This window comes from Panthera pardus, unplaced genomic scaffold (genome assembly GCF_024362965.1).
Source record: "Panthera pardus isolate Hobbes unplaced genomic scaffold, ASM2436296v1 HiC_scaffold_4, whole genome shotgun sequence".
NCBI lineage: Eukaryota > Metazoa > Chordata > Mammalia > Carnivora > Felidae > Panthera > Panthera pardus.
Window position 1 is genome coordinate 1,089,837 of NW_026526969.1, and position 24,521 is coordinate 1,114,357.

Consider the following 24,521-nt stretch of genomic DNA (forward strand, 5'->3'; position numbering starts at 1 on the left):
GGAGATGAATTCTGTAGTGTTTAAGAGTGAAGTGTTATGGTGTCTACCACATGCAAGTAGTTCAGCAACATTTTCTTTCTGCACATACATTCACGTGTATTTTATAGATGTGTATGTGTGCATGGAAGGGTAGACAGGTAATGATCAACAAAAGTGGTAAATCTAGGTGAAGGGACTAGGGGTCTTCATTGTACTTTTTTCGCTTTTCTGAGGATTCGAAATAGGAAGTATGGAAGGAACTACTTTCTCTCCATGCTCCCAAAATAAAACAAAAAAATCTAGTATCAACTGAAGTATAAACTATTTATGATATAGCCATATGAGAATATCTCCCATTTTTTGAGAGGGTCAGTTTTGAATTATATAAGGTCTTAAGAACTTATTTCTTGCATAAAACATGATGACCCTCTAATTTTACTCAGGGTGGTCCCATGCTATAACAAATAGTAATATAAAGAAAAAAATTTAATGTTTGTTTAATTTTGCCTAGTTAAAAATTTTTTCATTACAAATTAACATACCTAAAAAATAAAAATTTAGAAAACAAAGGGCCAAAATCTATCAATAATTCTATCTCACCAGAAAAATTACTATTAGCATTTGGAATGTTTATTTTAACTTTGTTTCATATGCACCTGAATCTCTATTATAAAAATCTTTGTGATATTTTCAGGTAGTTTTTACAACCTCATTTAAAAATCTCACAGAAAAATCTTTTTGTTTTTTTCAGAAAAACCTTTTTTTAAAAATCGGCTAATTTAAAAAATGTTTTATTATATTTGAGAGAGAGAGTGTGCGCATGGGCGGAGGGGAGGGGCAGAGAGAGGGAGAGACAGAATCCGAAGCAGGCTGCAGGCTCTGAGCTGTTAGCACAGAGCCCGATGTGGGGCTTGAACTCAACAAGCCATTAGATCATGACCTGAGCCGAAGTTGGATGCTTAAGTGACTGAGCCACCCAGGTACCCCCAGAAAAATCTTTTAAAAGTAGTGTTACAAACAGGGATTAATTTTGGGAAGTTATTATAGAAGCTGCTTTGTTTTGAGTTTTACTGTCCCTTTCAACCTGCACAGGAGGGAGAACTGGCAGATTTCATGACTTTTCTGGTCATTTTTGGTAATAAAGTGTTACAGGTACTTTAAGACACAAAGTTTTTTTCTTCTTTCTCCTTTTATTTTTTTTAAGGTTATTTATTTATTCTGAAAGAGAGAGAGAGAGAGGCAGAGGGAGAGAGAGAGAGAGAGGGAGAGAGGGAGAGAGGGAATTCCAAGTGGGCTCCCCACTGTTAGCATAGAGCCCAATGTGGGACTTGAACTCATGAACTGTGAGGTCATGACCTGAGCTGAAACCAAGAGTTGGCTGCTTAACCCACTGAGCCACCCAGGTGCCCCTAAGACACAAAGTCTTAATAAATTGACAGTAGAATGCCCAAGCCTAGGTAATAGGTAGTAAGTAATACTAAAGAAACTAAGTCAATTTAATTCAAAGGTGAAACTCCTCCCCTCTTGTCTGCTTTCTGGCCTATTTGCTAGCTGCTGTTTTGGATCTGCTTAGGGTCTGGGGAACGGATAGGGAGCAGGAGAGAGAGAAGTAGGAAGTTCTTATGTGGTGTAAGGTGACTGTGCTCTCTCCCCTCGTCCAGTTTAAAGATGACTCTTCCTCCAGCCGGCACTCTCATTGCGTCTGTGGAGACACTGTCCATGGTGTCTCCTGCCTGGTTCCTTGCACTGAGCAAGTGTACCCCAAGAAGTGTGCTGCTGGTCGTGGCTCACTCCTTCCTCTGAGCCCTGTGCCTCTGGCTTCCTCTCTTTGAGGTCTGTCTTCTGTTTTCCTCTCTGGTTGCCCAGTTGGTCAGCATCTAAGGTCACCGCCACCTGCACTCTTGTCCCTTCCCACGGGAACACTCCTGAGTTCTTTATTCTGGGGGGACAGGCTGATTCCTACCCAGCAGCAGTGCTCACTTGCTGGGGAAACTAGTCAGTCCTTTGGTGTCTGGATTCACTGGGCAGGCGTCCTACACCAGTCAATGATGCCCTCTGAGTGCGGGGGATACAAGCAGCTTCTTTTGAGGGGCCCCGGTGGAGCCTCGGGGGCTTGAGATATGACAAGGCACCTGCTCTCCAGCCTCTCTCCATTTGAGGTGGGATCTCAAAATACCTTACCAACATTCTCCAAAGAAATTTTCAAAAATCCTCTGTCCTTACCTCTATGTCCTCTATCCTTTTCACATCCTCGATGCGAGGGAGGTGTTTTTAGAGTTTCTGGTTCTTAGCTATTCCCTTTGAAAATACATAACTTGATCTGAACCTCCCTTTGAAGTTTCACTTAATTTCATACCCTCTTTGTATATGTTTAAAAGATTCAAAGAATGCAGTTCCCTGTCCTTGTTCTCCTAAATCTACTTTTCACAGGAAACCAGACTTTCTAGTTTGGCAGTATTTGTCCGGGTGTTTTACTGCTCTTACAAACACACCTGCATTTTGGTCTAACTTTGTTTTTCTGGCTACACAGATGGGATCATTTTGTTCTCCCAAGTCTACAGACTGCTTGTTTTCATCTAACATGACAGCTTTCCAGTGCTGTCATACAGATTCACCTGGTTCATTTTAATGTTTACATAGTGGTCTAGGACTATGTCCCATGATGTATTTGGCTTTTGATGATTAACATTTAGGTGTTTGAACACTCTTGCTCTTACATTTTTTGCGGCTGGCAGAAATTTATCTCAAGAATAAGTTCATAAAGTTGAAATTTCTGGATCAAAGGGGATTTTATATCTACATCTATACACACACACACACACACACACACACACACACACACACACACACACATTTTTAAGTAATCTCTACACCCAGTGTGGGGCTTGAACTTACAGCCCCGAGATCAAGAGTCGCATGTTCCACCAACTGAGCCAGCCAGGTGCCTATTTTTTTATTTTTATTTTTTTAAAGTAAGCTCTATGCTCAGTCCAGAGCCCAACATGGGACTTGAACTTATGACCCTGAGATCAAGACCTGAGCTGAGATCAAGAGTTGGACGCTTAACCAGCTGAGCCACCCAGGCACCCCGGGATTTTATAGTATTAATAGATGTTTCCAAATTGCCCTATACAAAATTGAAAACATTTTTATTTCTTCTCATAGGAGAGAGATGAGATAGCCTATTTCTCTGTACCTTTGCCAACCCTCAGGTGTTATTAGTCTTTTAAATCTTGCCAGCCAGAAAGGTGAGAAATAATGACCTGATTTTAATTTGTATTTCTTTCATTTTGAGCGAGGTTGAACATGTTATCCTGTGAACAGTCTCTTTCTTCCTCCCTGGTATTAGATAAACTACAAGGTCTGAGGGCATAGTCCCCAAGATTGCTTTCACTTCTGACACCAATTGCAAATTTTGGGGGAGGGGGCTCCTAAAAACCACCCTCAGGTTTGATAATTTGCTAGAAAGACTCGCAGAACTCCCCCAAAGCTGTTACCCTCATGGCTGTGGTTCTTTGTTGGGAAGGGGTACAGAAAATCAGCCAAAGGAGGAGACGCATAGAATAGATTCAAGAGGCGTTCCTTTGTCCTCCTCAGGATGTGTTGTCCTCAGCATCAACGTGCAGTAGTACACATCCAGTGTTGCCAACCCGGGGGGCTTACCTGAGCTTCGGTGTCCAGTTTTTATTGGGACTTGACTGCCCATGTGGTTGAACTCAGTCTCCAGCACCTTCCCCCCACTTGCAGTCAGCTGCGGTCTGAGGGGCCCACCGTGAATAATGGACGCTGCTGTCACTCGGGAAATTCCAAGGGATTCCCCGTTACTTTCCAGGAACTGGGGACAATGGCCAGATTTCCCTTCCGGCAAGGCCAAATTTTTCCCTGCACGCTGTCCTGTATGCATTTGGTTTGGCTACTTTTATAAAGCTCATAACCAAAAAATTCTTGGTTGGGCGTAAAACTCTAAGCCAATATATCCAAAATTATTTCTCAATTTAAAATTGCTGTCCATCTTTCCTGTTGTTGCAGCTTTTGTTCCTTGTTTCTGAATACTTCCACGTGTGGATTGTGTCTGTCATTTTTAGTAGCTTCTGTATTTCAGAAGCCCCTGGCAGAGCAGCTGTTAAGAATGACAAGTGCGTGGAGTGTGGGTTCAGGGCTTGGCCCAGCCAGTGTGTAGCTCAGTGACCTGTGGGCATAGCTTAACCCTCCCTAGTCTTAATCCCCTTGTCTGGGGAACAGGGGCCGTGCCCTCTGCCTTCCTCACAGGTGTGAGTCAGATGCGAACATGCACATGACAGTGTGTCATCACCTCTAAAAGCCCAACAGATGTCAAAGTGAGAAGTTAGTTTGCTTAGATATTTTAAACTGGTTTATACATTTTCCTAGAGCTGGCCATTTAGTCTGTGTCAGGTTTTTCTGCTGGTAAAATTAGCACAGGTCTGAGACCTTTTTACTGTTTTTTTTTTTTTTTTTTTTTTTAATGTTTGTTTATTTTGCGAGAGAACGTGAGTGGGGGAGGTGCAGAAAGAGAGGGGGACAGAGGATCCGAAGCGGGCTCTGCGCTGACAGCAGAGAGTCTGATGTGGGGCTTGAACTCAAGAACTGCGAGATCACAACCTGAGCCAGAGTTGGACACTCAGCTGACTAAGCCACGCAAGGACCCCGAGACCTTTTTACTTTGAAAAATGTGTCAATATTTCTTAGGTTATATTGTCCCCAAATTGATATACTGGATCAAAGCAAACGTATAATTTTATGACTCTTAAATTAAGAATCTGAGTAATTTTTTAGTGGCGAAACGGTCTTAAAACAGGATAGATTTCAGTGTACGAGATACCTGATTTAGACAGATTTCTGGGTTTTTACAGAAGGTTAAGAGAAGATATTTAAAGCTTTGTTTGCAGTGAATGAAGAGTTTGCAGTAATTGTTTCTCCAACTTTATTGAGGCACGATTGACAAATATGTTAGGGTTGTACACTGATTTTTTCAAGGCGTGTAATGTGATGATATGTGTGTCCATTGTGAAAAGATTACCACAATCAAGTTAAGAAATCCATCACCTCACAGTTACCTCGCGTGTGTGTGCGTGTGTGTGCGTGTGTGTGTGTGTGTGTGTATTGAGAACACTTCAGGTTTAATTTCAGCAAATTTCAAGTGTATGGTAAGAGTTTAGAATAATTTGTGGGTTCATTTTCACTTTGCTTTTCATCTCTGTCCATTAGAGGGCGCTGGAGAGAAAGAACAAATGAGAATTTTGAACATCTGTGTAAATTATTTTTTAAATGAAATGATTTTGGACTTTATGAACTTGCAGCAGTTGGTTTATGACATTTTAGATTTCTCATAAACAGTTTCTCGTAAAGTCATTAGATTTGGGGCAAAAAGAAATACTTTTCCACCTTCGGTGTGACATGAAAATAAAGCCACCAGTTTTTGTTCTTCTTTATTGTTAGCTTATGGCAGAGTTTCCAAGTATGGCTTGTGTTTTCATTCTGTATTGGACAGAATACACTAAACTGCTGCCTGGTTGTTGGTTTTTTGTTTTTTTGTTTTTTTTTTGTTTTTTCCCATGCATTTATTTGGCCTTTTAGGGTCCATTCATACATATTCCTGAGTTGCTTTCTGCCCAGTCGTTGCCAGGCATTGCACTAAATTGCCCGAATTGCTACTCTAGAGGAGGCACTACTACTGGTTAGCAATTGGCTCTAGGGTTGGGCCAGCGTATTCCTATTATATAACCTCTTTTTGAGTAATACTCACTGAGTTTTGTGGAGTCCTGCTGTCTCAGCCTGTGCGTCTTGGGCAAATTATTTTACTCTCTGCTTTTGTTTTCTCGTCTCTAAAGTGGGAGATCATAAAAGTAACCTCTTATGAAGTTGTTATGAAGATTAACTAAGTTCATTCCCTGGCACGCTTTATTTCATTGCCTGCCACGTAGTGTGTACTTGGTAACTATGAGCTATTACTGTATAAGCAGATATCTTCAAATAGGATAGGTTTGGTCCGACTGGTGTACCACCATGGTATTCTACCTCCCTCACTCTGTAGCAAGATCCAAGATGATGAGTCTAGGGCTGAAGAGAACTCGAGGGGTGGGAGCGATGTTGAAGAACAAGGGAGCTAACGTGTGAAACGTGGGAAGGTTAGGAGGACAGATACGGATGCAGAGGGCTGGGGTGCTAGGGCGAGTGGCGTGTTTGGGGAACAGTTTGGTGTGTCTGTGGTTTCAGGTAGGGGCGGGGATGTGCGGAGAATGAACTAGAGAAGGAAGGCAGGGGCAGTGTACTGGAGGCCTTTTCATTCTGTCAGGGGGGTGTGAACTTCAACCTGAAGGCATTGGGAAGCAATGTGATTTGATTGAATATAGTGGATGGGTTGGGGTATAGGGCAAGAGGGTAGTTCAGTACAGATTCAGAGTATTAGGAGAAGTCAAAGTACACATTGGATTGTCTCATTCAATCCTCACATCGACCTTGATATCCATACTATTATTACGTCCACTTTACCAATTTACAGGGTAGGAAGTAGGTTTAGAGAAATAAAGCAATTTGTCCGAATTTGGATGGCTGACAGGCTCGTAGGTGGTGGGACCAAGCCTAGACTCCCATCTCTTTGTTTCAGCCCCCAGGGGAGAAACGGTGTTTAGAAGAGAATCTGAAGAGTGGGTAGAGCACAAGGAGTCAGCAAGAGCCTGACAGTCTTAGGTTGTTTTTTGTTTTTCTCGTGATTGTGATTTGTAAATGTAGAGCAGAATGTTCCTTTTTTTTCTCTGCAGTAAATAAATGTTGTTAAATACTCCCCACAGCATGTTCCGGTTAAGCAGACAAACAGTGATATCCGTATCATTAGTTTTGGAAATAAATGGTGAATGCTTGGTAATTACTCACCAGAGAAGCATTTCAGTTTACGAAAGCATCTCAGTGTGTCCAGTTCTTATTATAAAGTCGCATAGTACTGCAGTAGAATAATATGAAGTTGTTCTTCTTTCTTTATTATTTTTAAGGCTTTGGGTATTTGATTCACCCAGAAACACAAGGCGACACATTCCTTCAACCCCAAGACACCCACTGCCTTTAAACCAGCCTGTTTCACCCATGGTCTGTGCAGCCAGGAGCACTTAGGATGAGTTCTGGAATTATTTCTTTAAGTCAGGTTATCCAAAATAGAATCACTGGGTCAGAGGAAAACCATTTGAAAGCTCTTGACACATCTGGTCAAACTGCTTTTCAGAGAGTTCAGAAAGCTTTCTTAAAACCTAGTAAACAGAAAAACTTCGAGTCCTGTTGAAAATTTGTCATTTAAAAACTGAGCTATGACAAGTCAGTGGCATATAGGGGGTTTCTTTCTTAAAGAAATGGAACCTGCAGATGCGGGGTTAAATTGCAGCAGTTTTAGCTTCAATACCTGAAGGAGAGTTTTTAAAAAAATTTTTTTTTTTGTTTTTAGCGTTTATTCATTTTTGAGAGACAGAGCGTGAGCGGGGGAGGAACAGAGAGAGAGAGGGAGACACAGAATCTGAAGCAGGCTCCGGGCTCCGAGCTGGCAGCACAGAGCCTGATGTGGGGCTCCAACTCACTGACCGTGAGGATCATGACCTGAGCCGAAGTCGGACGCTTAACCGACTGAGCCATCCAGGAGCCCCCGAAGGAGAGTTTTTAACATTGAAAGTTGCCAGATCCGAAATCAGTTACCGAAAGAAAGGAGATCTGCTTTTCTAGAGCTAGGAATATCTGTCTGGTAGTTTGGAGGCATTCATTATTCGGCCACCATTTACTGAATGCCCAACCGTTTGCCAGCAAAGCTCCAGGCTTAGAAGGGCTGACTGTATAGGAAGATGACTTCTCGAGAGAGCTTGGGGATTCTGTTTTCTGCATGACTTGATAAGGAAGGGAATCACCTGATGGATCAATGAAATAAACAGATTGAAACAATCAGAAGGACTTTTTCCCAGCAGAAATGTCTGTATGCTTTGGTAATGAAACGCTTGTTTGTGGCAAAACACCTGTTTGGCACTTACCCGGCTAGGTGGAATTTTACCTTAAAGTCTTTAACAGATGACTTTTTCTGCTGTGTCCTGTTTCCCAGGTGATAATTGGGATGGTACTGTGGTTTCTGGGACAATGGTATGAAAATGAATTAGGTAACATTGTACGATATCTTTTTTTTTTTTTTTAAAGAAAATTGGTACCACTTTTTGCTCCTGTGATTATGTAAGATTAATGTAGTCCTGTTTATGTATAAAGGACTTTTCACTTATTTATAGTCATTTTCCAAAGTGCCTAGGAATGTAGCTTGTCATTGGCTTTCCGTTTTGCATGTTGGGAAGCAGCAGCTTGGAGAGGACGTTCGTTTTCTTTCAGGGCAGACGCGATGGGTTTGGGAGTTGGGGAGGGATGAAATTACAAGATGGAGACAGGGAGACCATTTAGTTTGGCTCTTGCAGTTGTCCTGTCCTTAGGAGAAACCAAGGCTGGTGTGCAGAAGCAATGGCATTGTGGATGGAGTGAGCCAGTCTGTGGGAATTAAACCTTTAAAACTTGGTTACTCGTTGTCAAATGGGGCACACAGGAGAGGGAGGAATCAAGGTTGACTAGTTGTGGGATCTTCATTAGTTTCTATTACAGCCATAGAGCAGCTATATATGTTGTATTCTGGGCGAACAGTGAACAGTGTCTGCACCTACAAGATTAGAATTTGGCGCTTTGCACTTCCTTCGGGAATGTTATGAGCCATCGTATTTCTTTTTGGAAATGGAGTTACTGCTGCATATGGAAGATGGGACTAAACTGCCATAGAGACAGAATGGTAAATGTTTGTCCTGAATGCTCAGGATCTCTCATTGTGGCCTCTGAGCTCTTTCCTATATAAATTTTGTATCTTAAATGGTTGAAATGGAGTAGTTACCCTCATATTTTATGATGGATAATTTCTCTAGTGATGGGACATGGAGGATGGTCCATGACCGTTCTTTAAGAGTGTTCATTTCATAGGAGTCAGAATTAGTTTTTTTGTGTTTGTGTGTGTGTGTGTGTGTGTGTGTGTGTGTGTGTGTGTGTTTATAACCACAAGAGGGTGTCTCTGGAACTCTGAGCACACTGGTCAGAGGCCAGTGTCACAGGTGGGTCCAGTTTTGGATTTATGTGGCCTTTGGGATAAGCATACATGCTTGGTGATGTTTTGTGGTGACAGGCTTTTGAGAGCAATTCTTGCATGATTAGTAGGGAGTTCTAGTAACTTGCTGTGGAATTACCTCAGAGACATTTAAACGCTGTCAAGTTCAAGGTCAGTTCATCTTGCTCTACCACAGACTTCCTTTTTAAGTTGACACCTTTTTAGGTCTGAAATAGACTTAAAAAAAAAGCCAAAGGATACTTTTGTTTTTAAATATTTTAAAAGAACAACTGAAACTTTAAAAATTTTTAAAGAAAATGCCTAGGAATAAACTGATCACTTTTATGATAGATGAGAATAATTTGTTGATGTTTGTAAATTTTTTCAGTTCTGTGTGGAAATGTATAGTTGAAAACTATATTAACAGAAGCAAAATTGTTCATTAGCTTTGCATTTTGATTATATTTAGTAATTAGGAATGCTGACTTTAGGACAGATAGAACTAACTGGATTTATGTTTCTCATCATGATACCTCTGAGTCTCTAAAGTAGTTTTTCACTGACTTCCAATTTCGGAGTAAATCCCTGACGTAACAGAGAAGGTAGAGACGTTAACTCCAAATTTCATTGGTTTACCTGTTTCTTTTTAAAAAATTTTAAATGTTTTACATTTTTTGTTTAGAGAACTTTGAACATTCACAAAAGTAGAATGATCTAGTGAATCCCTGTCACCTGTTGTCCAGCTTCAAACAAGGACCATCCTCCCGTCTGTATTAGTTGGATGCAGATTTCAGACATCCGGGGATCTGTGAGGTGTTCTCACTACTGATTCTCTAGGGGCGGGCACTGCAAATGGACAGGCACTGAAGGTAGTCTAGGGCTTGGTGGTGGGGCCGCTGCCAAGGTGAGTTATTTTGAATTTCTGCAGCTCTTACTAAGATCTGGCAAGTGTAGTATAGCACAGACTTTGTGTGTTGCCCTGAAATTATTGATTAGCATTCTACCATCTTACAAAAAGACATTCAGATAACTTTAAAATATATGTACATAGAGTAAGATTTAAAAATAGAGGAAGAAGGCTGAGGCGCCTGGGTGGCTCAGTCGGTTAAGCATCCGACTTCAGCTCAGGTCATGATCTCATGGTTCGTGGGTTCAAGCCCCACGTCAGGGTCTGTGCTGACAGCTCAGAGCCTGGAGCCTGCTTCAGATTCTGTGTCTCCCTCTCTCGCTGCCCCTCCCCTGCTTGCTCTCTGTCTGTCTGTCTCTCTCTCAAAAATAAATACACATTAAAAAAATTTTTTTTAAATAGAGGAAGAAATCAGTGTAAAGGGTGAAGATCATCATGTACTATGAAGCCACTTACAGAGAATTCGAGACAAACATGATTTGAGACTTTACACAGCCATCAGCGTACTGCTGAATTTTCTAGGGCCCAAAGTCAAAAGGAAACACAATCAGCCTTATATTATCCTTCAGATTTCTTTCTGTCACTGAAGACACATTTTCCCCACAGGATCATCTAGAAGGAGTCATTGTTGGGATGGCAGGTGGACGAGTAATTTGGTCTGCAAACAAATGGCTGTCTGAGCAGCTCAGAGCACTATTTTGACTTGTTTTGGGGGTTTTGCAGATACATAACCAGCAGTGTTCTATTTTATTGAACTCCTGTTATGTATCAGGCATTGTACCTGGTGATTTATTTCATTTAATTGTAACGTTCCTGCTCTATAGCTATTACTTTCCTTGTTTTTCAGGTGAGGAAATTGAAATTCAGAGAAATAACTTGATGAATTTCGGCAGCTGTCGGTACTCAGATTGCTAAAAATAATTGACATCTAGATAAGTGGATTGTTGATTTACATTTTGCGGGTGTATGTGTTTGAGTATGTAGTTCCTTTTTTTGGAAAGCAAAAAGAAAAGAGAAGAGACTGGCAGGCCTTCTGCTCACTGTCTGACTGGGAATGTGGTCACTTTGGAGGAGACTGGCTTGTGTGGGCCATGGTTCGCGACGCGCCTTCTTACCCATGCCATGTGTCCGTGACTGTTGTGCCGTTGTTCTCCTCTCTCACTGCCAGCTCTGAAGTTTGTTCTTTTAATTTCAATACAGAGAGAGAAGGAGCACCAGGAGGAGAAAAGCACTCTGGTCAGGAACGCCGTGAAGGGTGAAGCCAGTGAAAGAAGGGCTATGATAACCCCTGCTCTCCGAGAAGCCCTTACTAAACAAGGTGAGGACCGTCAGGAGGCGCTGTCACTGGACCGCCCTCCCGAGCGCTCTCATTTCATACCCCAGTGAGGAGCGTGAAATAGGGAGGGAGGGAAGAAGGCCCAGCGGCCCTGTCACCGTGGCGGCCGGAGCTGTCGCGGCAGCCCCCTCTCGTTCCTGCAGAAGGATCCCCTTGTGCGCTGGCTGCGGGCCAGCACATTTCCCCCGTGCTTCGTTTCCTGGGATGTTGGCATCAGCGTGGCTCTGGCACAGAGACGGAAAATGCCGTCACCGGCCTCTTCACAGATCGTCGTTTGTTAAGGGAAAATTATTAAATGCAGAAAAGAAGCTTCTATCGATATTAGGCTGGGTCAATTAGAAATGTTTTACGTGGAAGTGTATTTGGGTTTTTGTGGTCCTAACTCATCAAGGAGGCCTTACTTGAGAACAAATAATACTGATTTCCTGTAGAAGAAGAGTGGTCAGTTGGGAGTGAGTGGACTGACTTCTTTCCCTCACTCCATCTTTCTGTGTTTATTGAGACCCTTTTGTGTGATGGTCCTGGCCATGCAGAGAAACTTAAGATGCAGTATCTTCTTCAAGGAGCCACCAGCCTATTAGAGGAGACAGACAAGGATATTCAGATCATACATATATTTGTATGTATATAACATATATATGTATAGTCTGCCTTTTAACAAGGGTATTCAGACAGTTTAAACTGATTTCATGATAGGTTTACATTTTTCATGTAGCCATTTGTCTTCTGCTTGTCTTGTGTTCTTTGATTTCCTTTTTCCAGTTTCTGCCTCCTTTAGATTAAGTTGTTTTTTTAAATTTTTTTTAATGTTTATTTTTGAGAGAGACAGAGACAGAGACAGAGACAGAGCATGAGTGGGGAAGGGGCAGAGAGAGAGGGAGACACAGAATCCGAAGCAGGCTCCAGGCTCTGAGCTGTCAGCACAGAGCCCGATGTGGGGCTCGAGCCCACGGACCATGAGATCATGACCTGACCTGAAGTCAGATGCTTAACTGACTGAGCCACCCAGGTGCCCCTAGATTATGTTTTTATGATTCTGTTTTACCTCCTCGTTGGCTTGTTAGTTATAGCACTGTATTGGTATTTAGTGATGGTTCGAGGTGTTACACATATCTCTTGATCATATCACAGTGTATCTTTGAGTGATTAAGACGCCACTTCATGTCCAGTGGAAGAAGCTGCAGTAACACACTTGTGTTTTCCCCTTGTCAACCTCCATGCAATCATTATCATACATTTTACTTCTATGTATCTTAGAGGCCTATACTACGTTGTTATTATTTTAGTTTAAGTAGTCAATTATCTGTTAATTTTGACTTAATTAGATGTAATTAGAAACAGTCTTACATACTGACTCATATAGGTACCACTTAAAAAAAATTTTTTTTGGGGGGTGCCTGGGTGGCTCAGTAGCCCTGACTTGGGCTCGGGTCATGGTCTCCTGGTTTGTGAGTTCAAACCCCACATCGGGCTCTGTGCTGACAACTCAGAGCCTGGAGCCTGCTTCGGATTCTGTGTCTCCCTCTCTCTCCGCCCCTCCCCTGCTCACGCTCTGTCTCTTTCTCTCTCTCTCTCTCAAAAATAAATAAACAAACAAACCAAAAATATAAATAAAAAAATAAAAAATTTTAAAATGTTTATTTTTGAGAGAGAGAGAGACAGAGCATGAGCAGGGGGTGGTCGGGTGGGGGTGGGGGGGGAAGACACAGAATCTGAAGCAGGCTCCAGGCTCCAACCTGTCAGCATGGAGCCCAACGTGGGGCTTGAACTCATGAGCCATGAGATCATGGCCTGACTGAAGTCAGAGACCGACTGAGCCATCCAGGTGCCCCTGTAGATAGCACTTTTGTTGGTGTTTTTCTTCCTTTGCGTAGATGTGTGTTCTCTCTGACAGCCTTTTCCTTCTGCCTGAAGGGCTTCATGTAGCGTTTCGTGTTGTGTGGGTGTGTTGGTGCTGAATTATTTCAGTTTTTGTGTATCTGAAAAAGACTTTATTTTGCCCTCATCTTTGAAGGATACTATTTGATGCATGTGGAATCATAGGTTGATGACTTTTTTTCTTACGGCGCTTTGAAGGTGTTCCACTTTGCTCCCATTGCTTCTGATGAGACCTGTGTTGTCATCTGTTGTTTGTTCCTTTGAAAGTAATGTTTTTAGCCCCTGGCACTCTGAAGATTTTCTATTTTCTCTTAATTACGGATTTTGAGCAATTTAATGATAACGTGTTTCAACGTAGTTTTCTTCATGTTGCTTTTACTTGGGATTTGTTGAGCTTCCTGGTTCTGTGGATTTATAGTTTTAATCAAATTTGGACAGATTTTGGCCATTATCTCTTCAGGTATTTTTTCTGTCACTCCCTCTCTCTTCTCTTCCTTGGGGACTTCAATTACATGAATTTGACCTACAGCTCACTGATACTATTTTCATTATTTTTTAAAATTCTTTGTTCGGGGCACCTGGGTGGCTCAGTTGGGTCATGATTCGCCATTTGTGGGTTCAGGCCCTGTGTCAGGCTCTGGGCTGACAGCTTGGTGCCTGGAGCCTGCTTTGGATTCTGTGTCTCCCTCTCTCTCTGCCCCTCCCCCGCTCACACTCTGTCTCTCAAAAATAAATAAATGTTAAAGACAATTTAAAAAACATTCTTTTTTCTGTTCTACTTTTCATTTTAGGATAGCTTCTATTGCTATGTCTTCAGGTATAATTTAGTAATCTTCTCTAATGTCTAATCTTCCATTAATTCTATCCAGTGTTTTTTTCAGCTTTGACATTACAGTTTTCACCTCTAGAAATTCAGTGTTGGCCTTTTTCTATTCTCCATGTCTCTACTTAACTTTTTGAGCCCACGAGTTACAGTTAGACAACTGTTTTAATGTAATTCTAACATCTGTGTCATTTCTGGGTCAGTTTGGTTGCTGGGTTATTTTTTCATTGGTCATGTTGCATGCTTGGTTAATCTTTGATTGGATGCCAGCTCTAATTTTACCTTATTGGGTGCTAGATATTTTTGTGTTCCTATAAAACATTCTTGAGCTTTGTTCTAGGATGAAGAGCAGTTACTTGGAAACAAGTTTGAGCCTTTTAATCTGGCTTTTATGACTTGTTAAGTGAGACCAGAGCTGACTCAGAATATGGCTAATTACTTATGACTATTGGGGCAAAACACTTCTGTGTACTCTGCCTTGTGAATCTTAAGCTTCTGACTGGTGTGAATAGACACAGTTCCCAGCTGGCTGTGAGCACCAGGCGCACCTCCAGTCCTTTAAGATGGTTCTTTCCCATTCTTGGTTAGCTTTTCTCTCACGTATGCATGAAGCATTACTCAGGCAGAATTTCTAGGAATCCTCTACAGATTCTTGAGTTTAATCTCTGTGTAGCTTTTGACTCTCTGGTACTCAGCTCTGCAAACTCTAGCTGTGTGGGCTCCCCAACTCTTGCTTCCACGTCCTCAACTCCGAGAAAATACCCAGCCGTGTGTGCGTTGCCTCTCCCTGCCACACAGCCTGGAAACTTTGAGGGCAGTAAGCTCTGGGCATGGCAGGGCTTGCCTCCTGTGTTTTCTGTCTTCTCTGGGATTATTGTCCCTTGTTGCCTGGTGTTTCATGTCTTGGAACTGTTCATGTATTTTGTCCATTTTTGGCGTTTCAGGTGGGAGAGTAAATCCTCCGTGACTTTATCTTGGTTAGAACTGTGCAGTGTGATTTCTAGCAGCTGCGTACCATTGGCTTATCTTGGCGTTGTGGTCTGTCCATCCTGTACTCGGCAGTTTTTCTCATACCTTCCTCAATGCAAAATTTTATAAAACCCTATGTATCTTGGAAGAGAAGGATGTAAAGACACTAATAGAGTGTAGGAATCCAAAAGAAGAACTGGAATTTTCTGTAGGAATCTCTTAAATGCTTATTCTGCATCTGAGATTAGCTGTCCAGTTGCACTCTGTTCTGTCTTCATATAGATAAGCGGTGTTTTGTTTATTTCTATGCAAGATATTTACATAAATGTGGAAGTGGGTAAAAGACAAAGCCCAGTAGAGACTTATAATCCAAATTGACATTGTTCCATTAATCATCACACTCTGAATATGGATATTTAACCAGCCACGGATCCACTTCTGCCATCATCCAGACTATATTTCTCCATTTGCCTCATTTGTCTGCAAGTCAAGAGTCTTTTTATACAAGAGACTCATGATAATTGTGGCTTATTACTTGAAGCCTTGTGAGAAACTTCATTAAGTGCTTTCTGAAATCAGAATGTTCTACTTGTTTGCTCTACTAGTTTATTAAAAAAGGAAATGTGATTACTTCGGCATGGCTTTTCCATGCTTCTCATATCTTCTGTAGCTCATGAATTTTAAATGCTAGGTTGTGGGACTGGTCCTGAGAATTCACGTTGGGTTATGGTTCCTGGAATTTTGTTTTTCCTCTTCTTGGGGCAGTATTTCTTTATTTTTATTTCTTTCTTTCTTTATTAAAAAATTTTTTTAGATGTTTATTTTTGAGAGAGAGACACAGAGAGAAAGAGAAACAGAGAGAGAGACAGAGCATGACTGGGGGAGGAACAGAGAGAGAGGGACACACAGAATCCAAAGCAAGCTCCAGGCTCTGAGCTGTCAGCACAGAGCCCGACGCGGGGCTCCGAACCTGTAAACCACGAGAATCATGACCTGAGCTGAAGTCGGAGGCTTAACCGACTGAGCCACCCAGGCGCCCCTAGATACATAAACATTTTACGTTGTTTTATCATCCTGGTGATTTCAACTGTTAATGTTTTCTGCCATTGGGTTGTTGCCTACCATTATGTAGAAAAGAAGAATGATTTTGTTAAGTTTTATAATTGCCATTTTTAAAAAGTTTATTATTTATTTTGAGAGAGAGTGCATGTGCACACACGTGAATGGGGGAGGGGCAGAGAGGTGGGGAGAGAAAATCCCACACAGCCTCTGCACTGTCAGACAGCACAGAGCCGGATGTGGGGCTTGATCCCACAAACCTTGAGATCATGACCTGAGCTGAGATCAGGAGTTGGATGCTTAATCGACAGAGCCACCCAGGCGCCTTTTAATCACCTTTTAATATGAGGCTTTGAATCAGTTCAATTTTATGTTCCTTGTTTTTCTGTTCAGGTTATCAGTTGATTGGGAGCCATTCTGGGGTGAAGCTTTGCAGATGGACAAAGGTATTTGTTTTTATTTAAATATTATTTCTGTTTTATGCAACTTTTCTATGGCTGTTCTATGTAGCCAATGAATTTTACCATTTTAAAGGTATAATTTACATTTAATGTAATGATTTTGACTGAATTTGTTAAATGAGTTCAACCTGTATTGATGGATATAAAAAACCCTTATCTACCACCTGAATTAAGATATATATAGGCCGTTTTTCTCCTCCTGATAAGTTCACTTGTATTTATTTCTAGCCAGTAGTCCCTCCCCATCAGCCAGGACATAGTTGTTCTAGTTGCTGTCACTGGTTTAGTTTTGCTTGTTCTAGAATTTCATATGAATGGAATCATAATGTGTATTTTTCTGCAGGTGGATTTTTAAACACAACATAATGTTTCTCAGATTCCTCTATGTTGTAGTAAATTTCAGTAGTTTTATTCATTTTTATTGCTGAGTCCTGTTCAACACAATGAACATACCACAGGTTTGAATCTGTTGATAGACACTGGGTTGCTTTCAGGTTTTGGCTATTCCAAGTAAAACTTCTGTGAACATTCTTATGTAGCATTTTGTTATGAATGTATGTGTCAGTTTCCTTTGGGTATATCCCCAGGAGTGGAATTGCTAGGTCACAAGGTAGGTATGAAACTCCCAATCTGTTTTCAGTGTGGCCGTATTATTTTATACTTGGATTGGCAATTTATGAAAGTTCCAGGTGGAACATTTTCTCACTATTCTGTGGTATTGAAAATCTTTTTTAATTTAGCCATTCTGATGTGTGTGCAGTGGTATCAGTGTGGTTTTTTTTTTTTTTTTTTTTGTGAGCTTATTTTATTTTATTGTTTTCAATATATGAAATTTATTGTCAAATTGCTTTCCATACAACATCCAGTGCTCATCCCAAAAGGTGCCCTCCTCAATACCCATCACCCACCCTCCCCTCCCTCCCACCCCCCATCAACCCTCAGTTTGTTCTCAGTTTTTAAGAGTCTCTTATGCTTTGGGTCTCTCCCACTCTAACCTCTTTTTTTTTTTTTTCCTTCCCCACCCCCATGGGTTTCTGTTAAGTTTCTCAGGATCCACATAAGAAAGAAAACGTATGGTATCTGTCTTTCTCTGTATGACTTATTTCAGTTAGCATAACACTCTCCAGTTCCATCCATGTTGCTACAAAAGGCCATATTTCATTCTTTCTCATTGTCAAGTAGTATTCCATTGTGTACATAAACCACAATTTCTTTATCCATTCATCAGTTGATGGACATTTAGGCTCTTTCCATAATTTGGCTATTGTTGAAAGTGCTGCTATAAACATTGGGGTACAAGTGCCCCTATGCCTCAGCACTCCTGTATCCCTTGGGTAAATTCCTAGCAGTGCTATTGCTGGGTCATAGGGTAGATCTATTTTTAATTTTCTGAGGAACCTCCACACTGTTTTCCAGAGTGGCTGCACCAGTTTGCATTCCCACCAACAGTGCAAGAGGGTTCCCGTTTCTCCACATCCTCGCCAGCATCTGTAGTCTCCTGATTTGTTCATTTTGGCCACTCTGACTGCCATGAGGTGATATCTCAGTGTGGTTTTGATTTGTATTTCCCTGATGAGGAGCGACGTTGAGCATCTTTTCATGTGCCTGTTGGCCATCCGGTTGTCTTCTTTAGAGAAGTGTCTATTCATGTTTTCTGCCCATTTCTTCACTGGGTTATTTGTTTTTCGGGATCAGTGTGGTTTTAATTTGCATTTTGCTGACGACTACTGATGATGAGGCATGACTTTTCATGTGCCTGTTGGCCGTTCATACGTGTGAAGTGTCTGTTCACATCTTTTGCCCAAATTAGGTTATTTGACTTTATGTTGTTGATTTGTTGGTGTTCTTCATATATTGTGGAAATGAGTCTTTTGCCCAGTATTCATTGTGAATATTTTCTAATAATCTGTGGCTTCCTTTTTTCATTTCCCTAATGGTATCTTTTAAAGTTTTAAGTTTGGATAAGTCCAATTTATCTTTTTTTTCCCTCTTTTTAATGGTTAGCATTCTTTGTATATTAAGAAATCTTTGCCAACTTCAGGGTCACTGTTTTTTATGAAAGCTTCATACATAGTTTTAACTTTTATGTTTAGGTCTTTGACTTCATCGTGATCTGATTTTTATGAATGGCATGAGGTAAAGGTCAAGATTCATTCCTCTCCTGTCCCCCATGTGGATATTCAGGTGTTTCAGTACCATTTGTTGAAAAGACTTTCCCTTTACCATTGAATTACTTTAGGCCTTTGTAGAATATCAGTCATGTGTCTACGGGTAGGCCTATTTCTGGACTCCTTACTCTGTTCCATTGATCTGTTTGTTTATCCTCATGCCAATACCACATTGTCTTGATAATTGTAGCTTTGTAATAAGTCTGAAATTAGGCAGTATAAGTTCTCTTTGTTTGTGTATTTATTTATTTATTTCCAAGAGTTTCCACTCTTCCGGGTCCTTTGCATTTCCATATAAATTTTAGAATCAGCCTGTGAATTTCTATTTTATGTTTGTTCTGGTTCCTTAGATTCTGAATTTGTCTATTTGGCATTCATTCATCACAGGGCCAGTTATATGAACTATTTTCTTATTTTGTATTTGTTTTTTAAGTTTTTTAAGTTTATTTATTTATTTGAGAGAGATGGAGACAGCGTGAGTGGGGAAGGGGCAGAGAGAGAGGGAGAGAGAGAATCCCAAGCAGGTTCTGAACGGTCAGCACAGAGCCAAATGCGGGGCTCGAACTCAGGAAACTGTGAGAGATCAGGACCTGAGCTGAAACCAAGAGCTGGACGCTTAACCAACTGAGCCACCCAGGTGCCTCATTTTGTAGTCTTGATGCTCTGACTTTTGAGGGCCTTACAGACCTGGGGAGAAACTGTCCCTCCCAGGGCTAGCTAATTCCTAAAGACAATAATAGCTTGCCTTGAGTTTGCCAGCCAACCAATCCTGAATCTGTAGCCTTCAGTTACCTCCTTATCTCACTCACACACCATGCCAATATCTTCCCCACTCTGTATTATCCCAGGGCCAGGTACTGGACAACTAGTGACAGTGCTATAGCCTGAATTATTCAGACAAACCAATGCTGCATTGTTCACCCTGTCTTGCCTGCCTTTCCCAAGGGATCCCCGGTAAAAGCTCTGGCCTAGGCTTTCCCCTCTCTCCTTGCTCTGTCTACTGAACAAACCTGCTAGTCCTCTGTTACCCTGTGTGGTGGGGGTGCACTCTTGTCTTGGGAAATGTAAGCAAGATATTCTTTCACTGGCATTGGCCTCTCCAGGTTGGTACTCACTTCCATAAGTTAAAATCCCATGGGAACAAATAAGATGGCATTTTAAAATAGCTTTATTGAGATATAATTTACCTATCACACAACTCCCACACTTTAAAGTGTACAGTTGAGTGGGTTTTAGTATATTCACAGGGCTTTGCTACCATTATCACAATCTAATTTTAGAACATTTTTGTCCCCTCTGAAAGATGTCATGCACCCACTAACGGTCCACCTTCATTCACACTTCTCCTCCCCCGCCAAAGCATCATTAATCTACTTATTATCTCTGTGAATTCCCCTAACCTGGACGTTTGTACATGATGTGACCTTTTGTGTTGGCTTCTCTCATTTAGCATAATGTTTTCAAGGCACATCCGTGTGATAATACAGATCAATATTCCATTCCTTTTTATGGCCAGTAGTATTCCATGTGTAGATATATCCCATTTGTTGTTGTCCATCATTTGATGGACATTTGGTTTGCTTCCCCTTTTTGGTTATTGTGAATTACGCTTCTACGGACATTATTATACGTGCAGGTTTTCGTGTGGATGTGTTTTTATGTGCTTTGGTTATAGGCCTACGAGTGGAATTTGTGGGTCGTGGTAATTATGTTTAAATCGTTTGAGGGACTGCAAAACTGAGCGTATTTTCTGTTTCCACCTGCAGCGTACAAGGGTTCCAGTTCCTCCACAACCTGCTAATGTTTGTTGTTGTCTGTCTTTTGCATTACAGCCATCCTAGTGGGTGTGAGATTGTTACCCTATAGTGATTTTGATTTGCATTTGCATTTCCATTAATGGGAAACATTGTTGACTATGTTTACTTCTTGGCCTTTGGTGAATCTTTGGAGAAATGTCTGTTCAAATTCTTTGCCATTTTAACATTGGGTTAACAGTGCTTGTAAGAGCTGTTTATATATACTGGATACTGGTTCTTAATCACGTGGATGGTTTGACTCTCCTGCCACTGTTTGTGGCCGTGTCACCAGGAGCTGAGTCTCTGCAGGCCTCCAGCAACTTGGCTCCCGATGTCGCAGTGGCTCCATTGCTATCTTCCCGGCCTTTTTCCAGCCTGTCCTATCCCCATAACGAGTGTTCCCCACAAAGAGCTACTCTTGTTGAGGTTTTGGTTAGCTCAGACCTGACCGTTCTAAATAAACCAGGCTTTCTTCTCCAGGCATGCTTGACTTTTTTTATATTCTTTATTCCTGTTCTTACAAATTTCTGTCCTCAGTTCACACTACTACCTCCTGATGTCTGTCTCGTACTTTCCATTTCTCTGTGTCCTGTCCATCATGACTCCTGCCTCTTCTAGAACCAGCCTTTAACTTTAAAGCCTTTAACCTTTAACGGTGTGCTCTCTTGTTCTTGGCAAGGAAGCATGCTTCTGGCTTCATCTTTCTCTTGGAATTCCCCTGCCCTCACTGCCATAATCCACAGTTGACCTCTGCTTGGTGCCTCAGTGCCTTGCTGGCCCTCCCTAAGAGGGAGGCTGCTTCTGCGGCCCCCGTTGTTTTCAGAGTATCCTGTCCGCTCACTATTTCCCTGAGCATGCTTTCAGTGCCATCGGCCCCCTAGGCCTTTTGCTGTTGTTGATTAGTATTTGAGAAACTCTTACTTTTTTTTCACCACTATTTTTCTGCCTTCACCCTTTGGGGCATGAACATGCTGATGACACTTCTGGCACCTTAGTCACTCAACATACTGTTGTGCTCAACTTTTTTTTTTTTTTTTTTTTTTAACCCTTTTAACATCCAGTATTTGTCTCTTCTAATCCAGTGATTTTCAGTAATGTCAGACTCAATGCCTTCTGCTTATAACCAGCATTTTACAACATCCCTTTTACTACTGCTAGATTAAGTTTACGGATTTACAAATATAGTTTCACATACATAATTTAGAAAGTGTTCTGCTCTAGCTGTAATGTAAGGAGAGACAAGAGGAAGTACTTTGTATTAAAATGGTTTGTATTTCTGTATAAAATGCTCAGGCACTACGCCATTCGAAGGCACTGTGGGACAGGCATTGCTCGCACCTGCTTGTGATGGACGACTTTGCAGTTAAGAGAGACAAACAGATTAGAAGTTATTCTGTACAAGAAGTAAAAACAAGCCAGACTTATGTAGATGTAATAACAGCAAGAGGGCAGTAACCCTAACTGAAGTAAGGCCAACAGGCCAAGCAATTACACATTATCAAATTGGAAAAATGAGAAAGTAGGATGTGCTCGCAAATGGGTGGTGTTTCGCTTATAACCGTTGACTCAGAAAAATCTTTTATGTTGCAACTTGGGAGGAGGAGAGATGGATTGTCACAGAAAATACTTATCTTCTGCCTTGAAATTCCACATCTTGTTGAGATCCACATTCTGTCTTTCATTTGTAACGAAACCTTGGAGGCCATACCTTTAAGTGACAATAGGACCAGAGGATGGACTGGAGAGGCAGAAATGGTAGTGCGAGTGGCCAACAGGTGTGGTAGACCTCTGGTGACAGTTTCTGAGTAAGATTTTGAAATGGCAGGCAATCCCCCCAAGACAAGTTCAGTTTCAAATAATTATTGCAAGATAGATACCTTGTCCTTATGTTATAAAAATTAACAATATAACGACTGTAATAATTTTATTATTTTTTTTCTTATTTTTACTTTTTGAGAGAGAAAAGAGAGAGCACATGCGTGCGTGAGTAGGGGGAGGGGCAGAGGGAGAGAGAGAGGGAGAGAATCTTAAGCAGATTCCACGCTCAGCACGGAGCCTGACGTGGGGCTCAATCTAATGATCCCTTGATCCCCCAACTGGGATCATGACTCGAGCTGAAATCAAGAGTTGGACGCTTAACCAGCTGAGTTACCCAGGTGCCCCAGAATGACTAATAATTTTAAAACAACTTTGATTAGTGAGAATCTTGCATTTCATATGTCTGTTAATTGAATATCTGGTTCTAAGTCTACCAAAAGCATCTTGAATCTCCCCTGTAATGTATTTGGAGGTGGTACCTACAAATACAACACAGATACAGGTATTTGCTCATGACTTAAATACTAGAAAACAGCATTATTTTCATGGTTTTTCAAAATGGTGAAATTTCTTGGAGAAAGTTTTGCATAAAAGAAAGTGTTTTCTTTAATTTACATGACAGCTGCATTCCTGGAAAATTTCGTATCTGGTACAATTGTGCAGGAAATACTTTATTAGCAAGATGAAGTTGGAATCTATGCTCAGATAATTATAATCAGATTTTTCACAAGTATGGAGGTCTGGTGAATCATTTGAAAGGAAGTGGAGACTTTTTTTTTTTTTTTTTCTCATGGGATTTATCCTGAGCATTGCAGGAGATGTGAAACCCTTGGCCCCACCTGCTTATTGCTAGTAGTCAGATTTCCATACCCTCATTGGGTGGTGTCGGTCCCATTGAGAACGCCTGCCCCAATCCATTTTCATTGCCACCTTCCCAAGTTCATGTTGTCCTCTTGAACATTGCAGCTAGTTTTTTTCCCCTTCTAGTACCAGCTTCTAGTGAATCCCCAACTCTGTCTCCCCTGTCCAATTTATCTGACATTAGCTTGGTTAACCTCTGAAGTATACTTCTCCTCTAGCTACTCCCTTCCCAGAAGGTTATAGTGGCTCTCCATTACCTCTTACTCAACATGTCAATTTGGATGTGTAATAGGCATCTTGAACTTTAACATGTCAAAAATGGAATTATTGATTTTCTCTCCTAAATCTGTTCCCCTCAGTCTTCATTCTGTCAATTAATGGCAACTGTATCGTTTGCTCAGGCCAAAAACCTGGGAGTCATTTTTACTCTTCTGTTTTTTTCCCCCCCTCCCACATCTATTCCATGAGCAAATTTTCTTTTCAGAATATATCCAGAATGTGATTACTTTCCCCACTTATACTACCTTCGTCCAAGTCTCTGTCATATATTCCTTACACTATTTCAGAGATGTGAGTGCTTGTTCTGGTTCCACTCTTGTCTGTTCCCCACACAGAAGCCAGATAGATCAGATCCTGTCACTTTTTGCCCAGAACTTCCAGGGGTTCCCATCTGACTCAGAATAAAAGCCCGAGTCCTTATCACGGCCTCCAAGGCCTTATGTGATCTGGTCTTCCATGCTTTAGTCCAGCCATGCTAGCCCTCTTGCTGGTCCCTGAATGCACCGAGTCCAGACTCCTCCCAAGCTTTCTGGCCTCTGACTCTTAGATCTCTGCTCAGAGAGTTTCTATCAGAGCGACTTAGGCTGCTTGGAATTTCTCAGTCGCTCTTATTACCATTTATTAGATGGTACCTTTGTTTATTATCTGTCTCCTCCCTTCTCCTCTCAGCCCCTCCCCAACCTGAGAGTCCTTGTTTTTCTTTCCAATACCAAGAATAGAGTCTGGCATGTAATAATTGCTTAGTAAACATTTGTTGGATCAAACAATTAGTGTGATAGAGGCCTGAACCGAGAAAGAGCCTACTTAGTGTAGTTCTGATCCACTTGTTCAACATCGTTTTTCTGCTGTAATCTCCCTACGTTGTGTGCTGCTTCTCTCCCCGCTGTAATCTCCACCTGACCAAATCCTGCCCATCTGTGTCGGCCAGGAAAACAGAAAGCACCCTGGGTATTTTAGCAAGAACAGATTTAATAAAGTAAATTAACTAAACGTTTACAAAGCTGTTGAAAGGCCTGCGGTAGTGAAGGTCAGAGAGAATTGCTTCTGGCTTTGAGGAAATCGAAAGTGCTGG

At 41.4% G+C, this 24,521-nt stretch overlaps 1 protein-coding gene across 2 annotated transcripts in view; it reads left to right on the forward strand.

The window, feature by feature from the left end:
- Positions 1 to 24,521, forward strand: part of LOC109250645 (S-adenosyl-L-methionine-dependent tRNA 4-demethylwyosine synthase TYW1) — a 214,866-nt gene that overhangs the window by 22,556 nt on the left and 167,789 nt on the right. For both annotated transcript variants that reach the window (XM_019421733.2, XM_019421734.2), the window contains exons 8-9: positions 11,202 to 11,319; positions 16,460 to 16,512. In XM_019421733.2, coding sequence (XP_019277278.1) covers positions 11,202 to 11,319; positions 16,460 to 16,512 — 171 coding nt within the window. The remainder of the gene's footprint in view (positions 1 to 11,201; positions 11,320 to 16,459; positions 16,513 to 24,521) is intronic.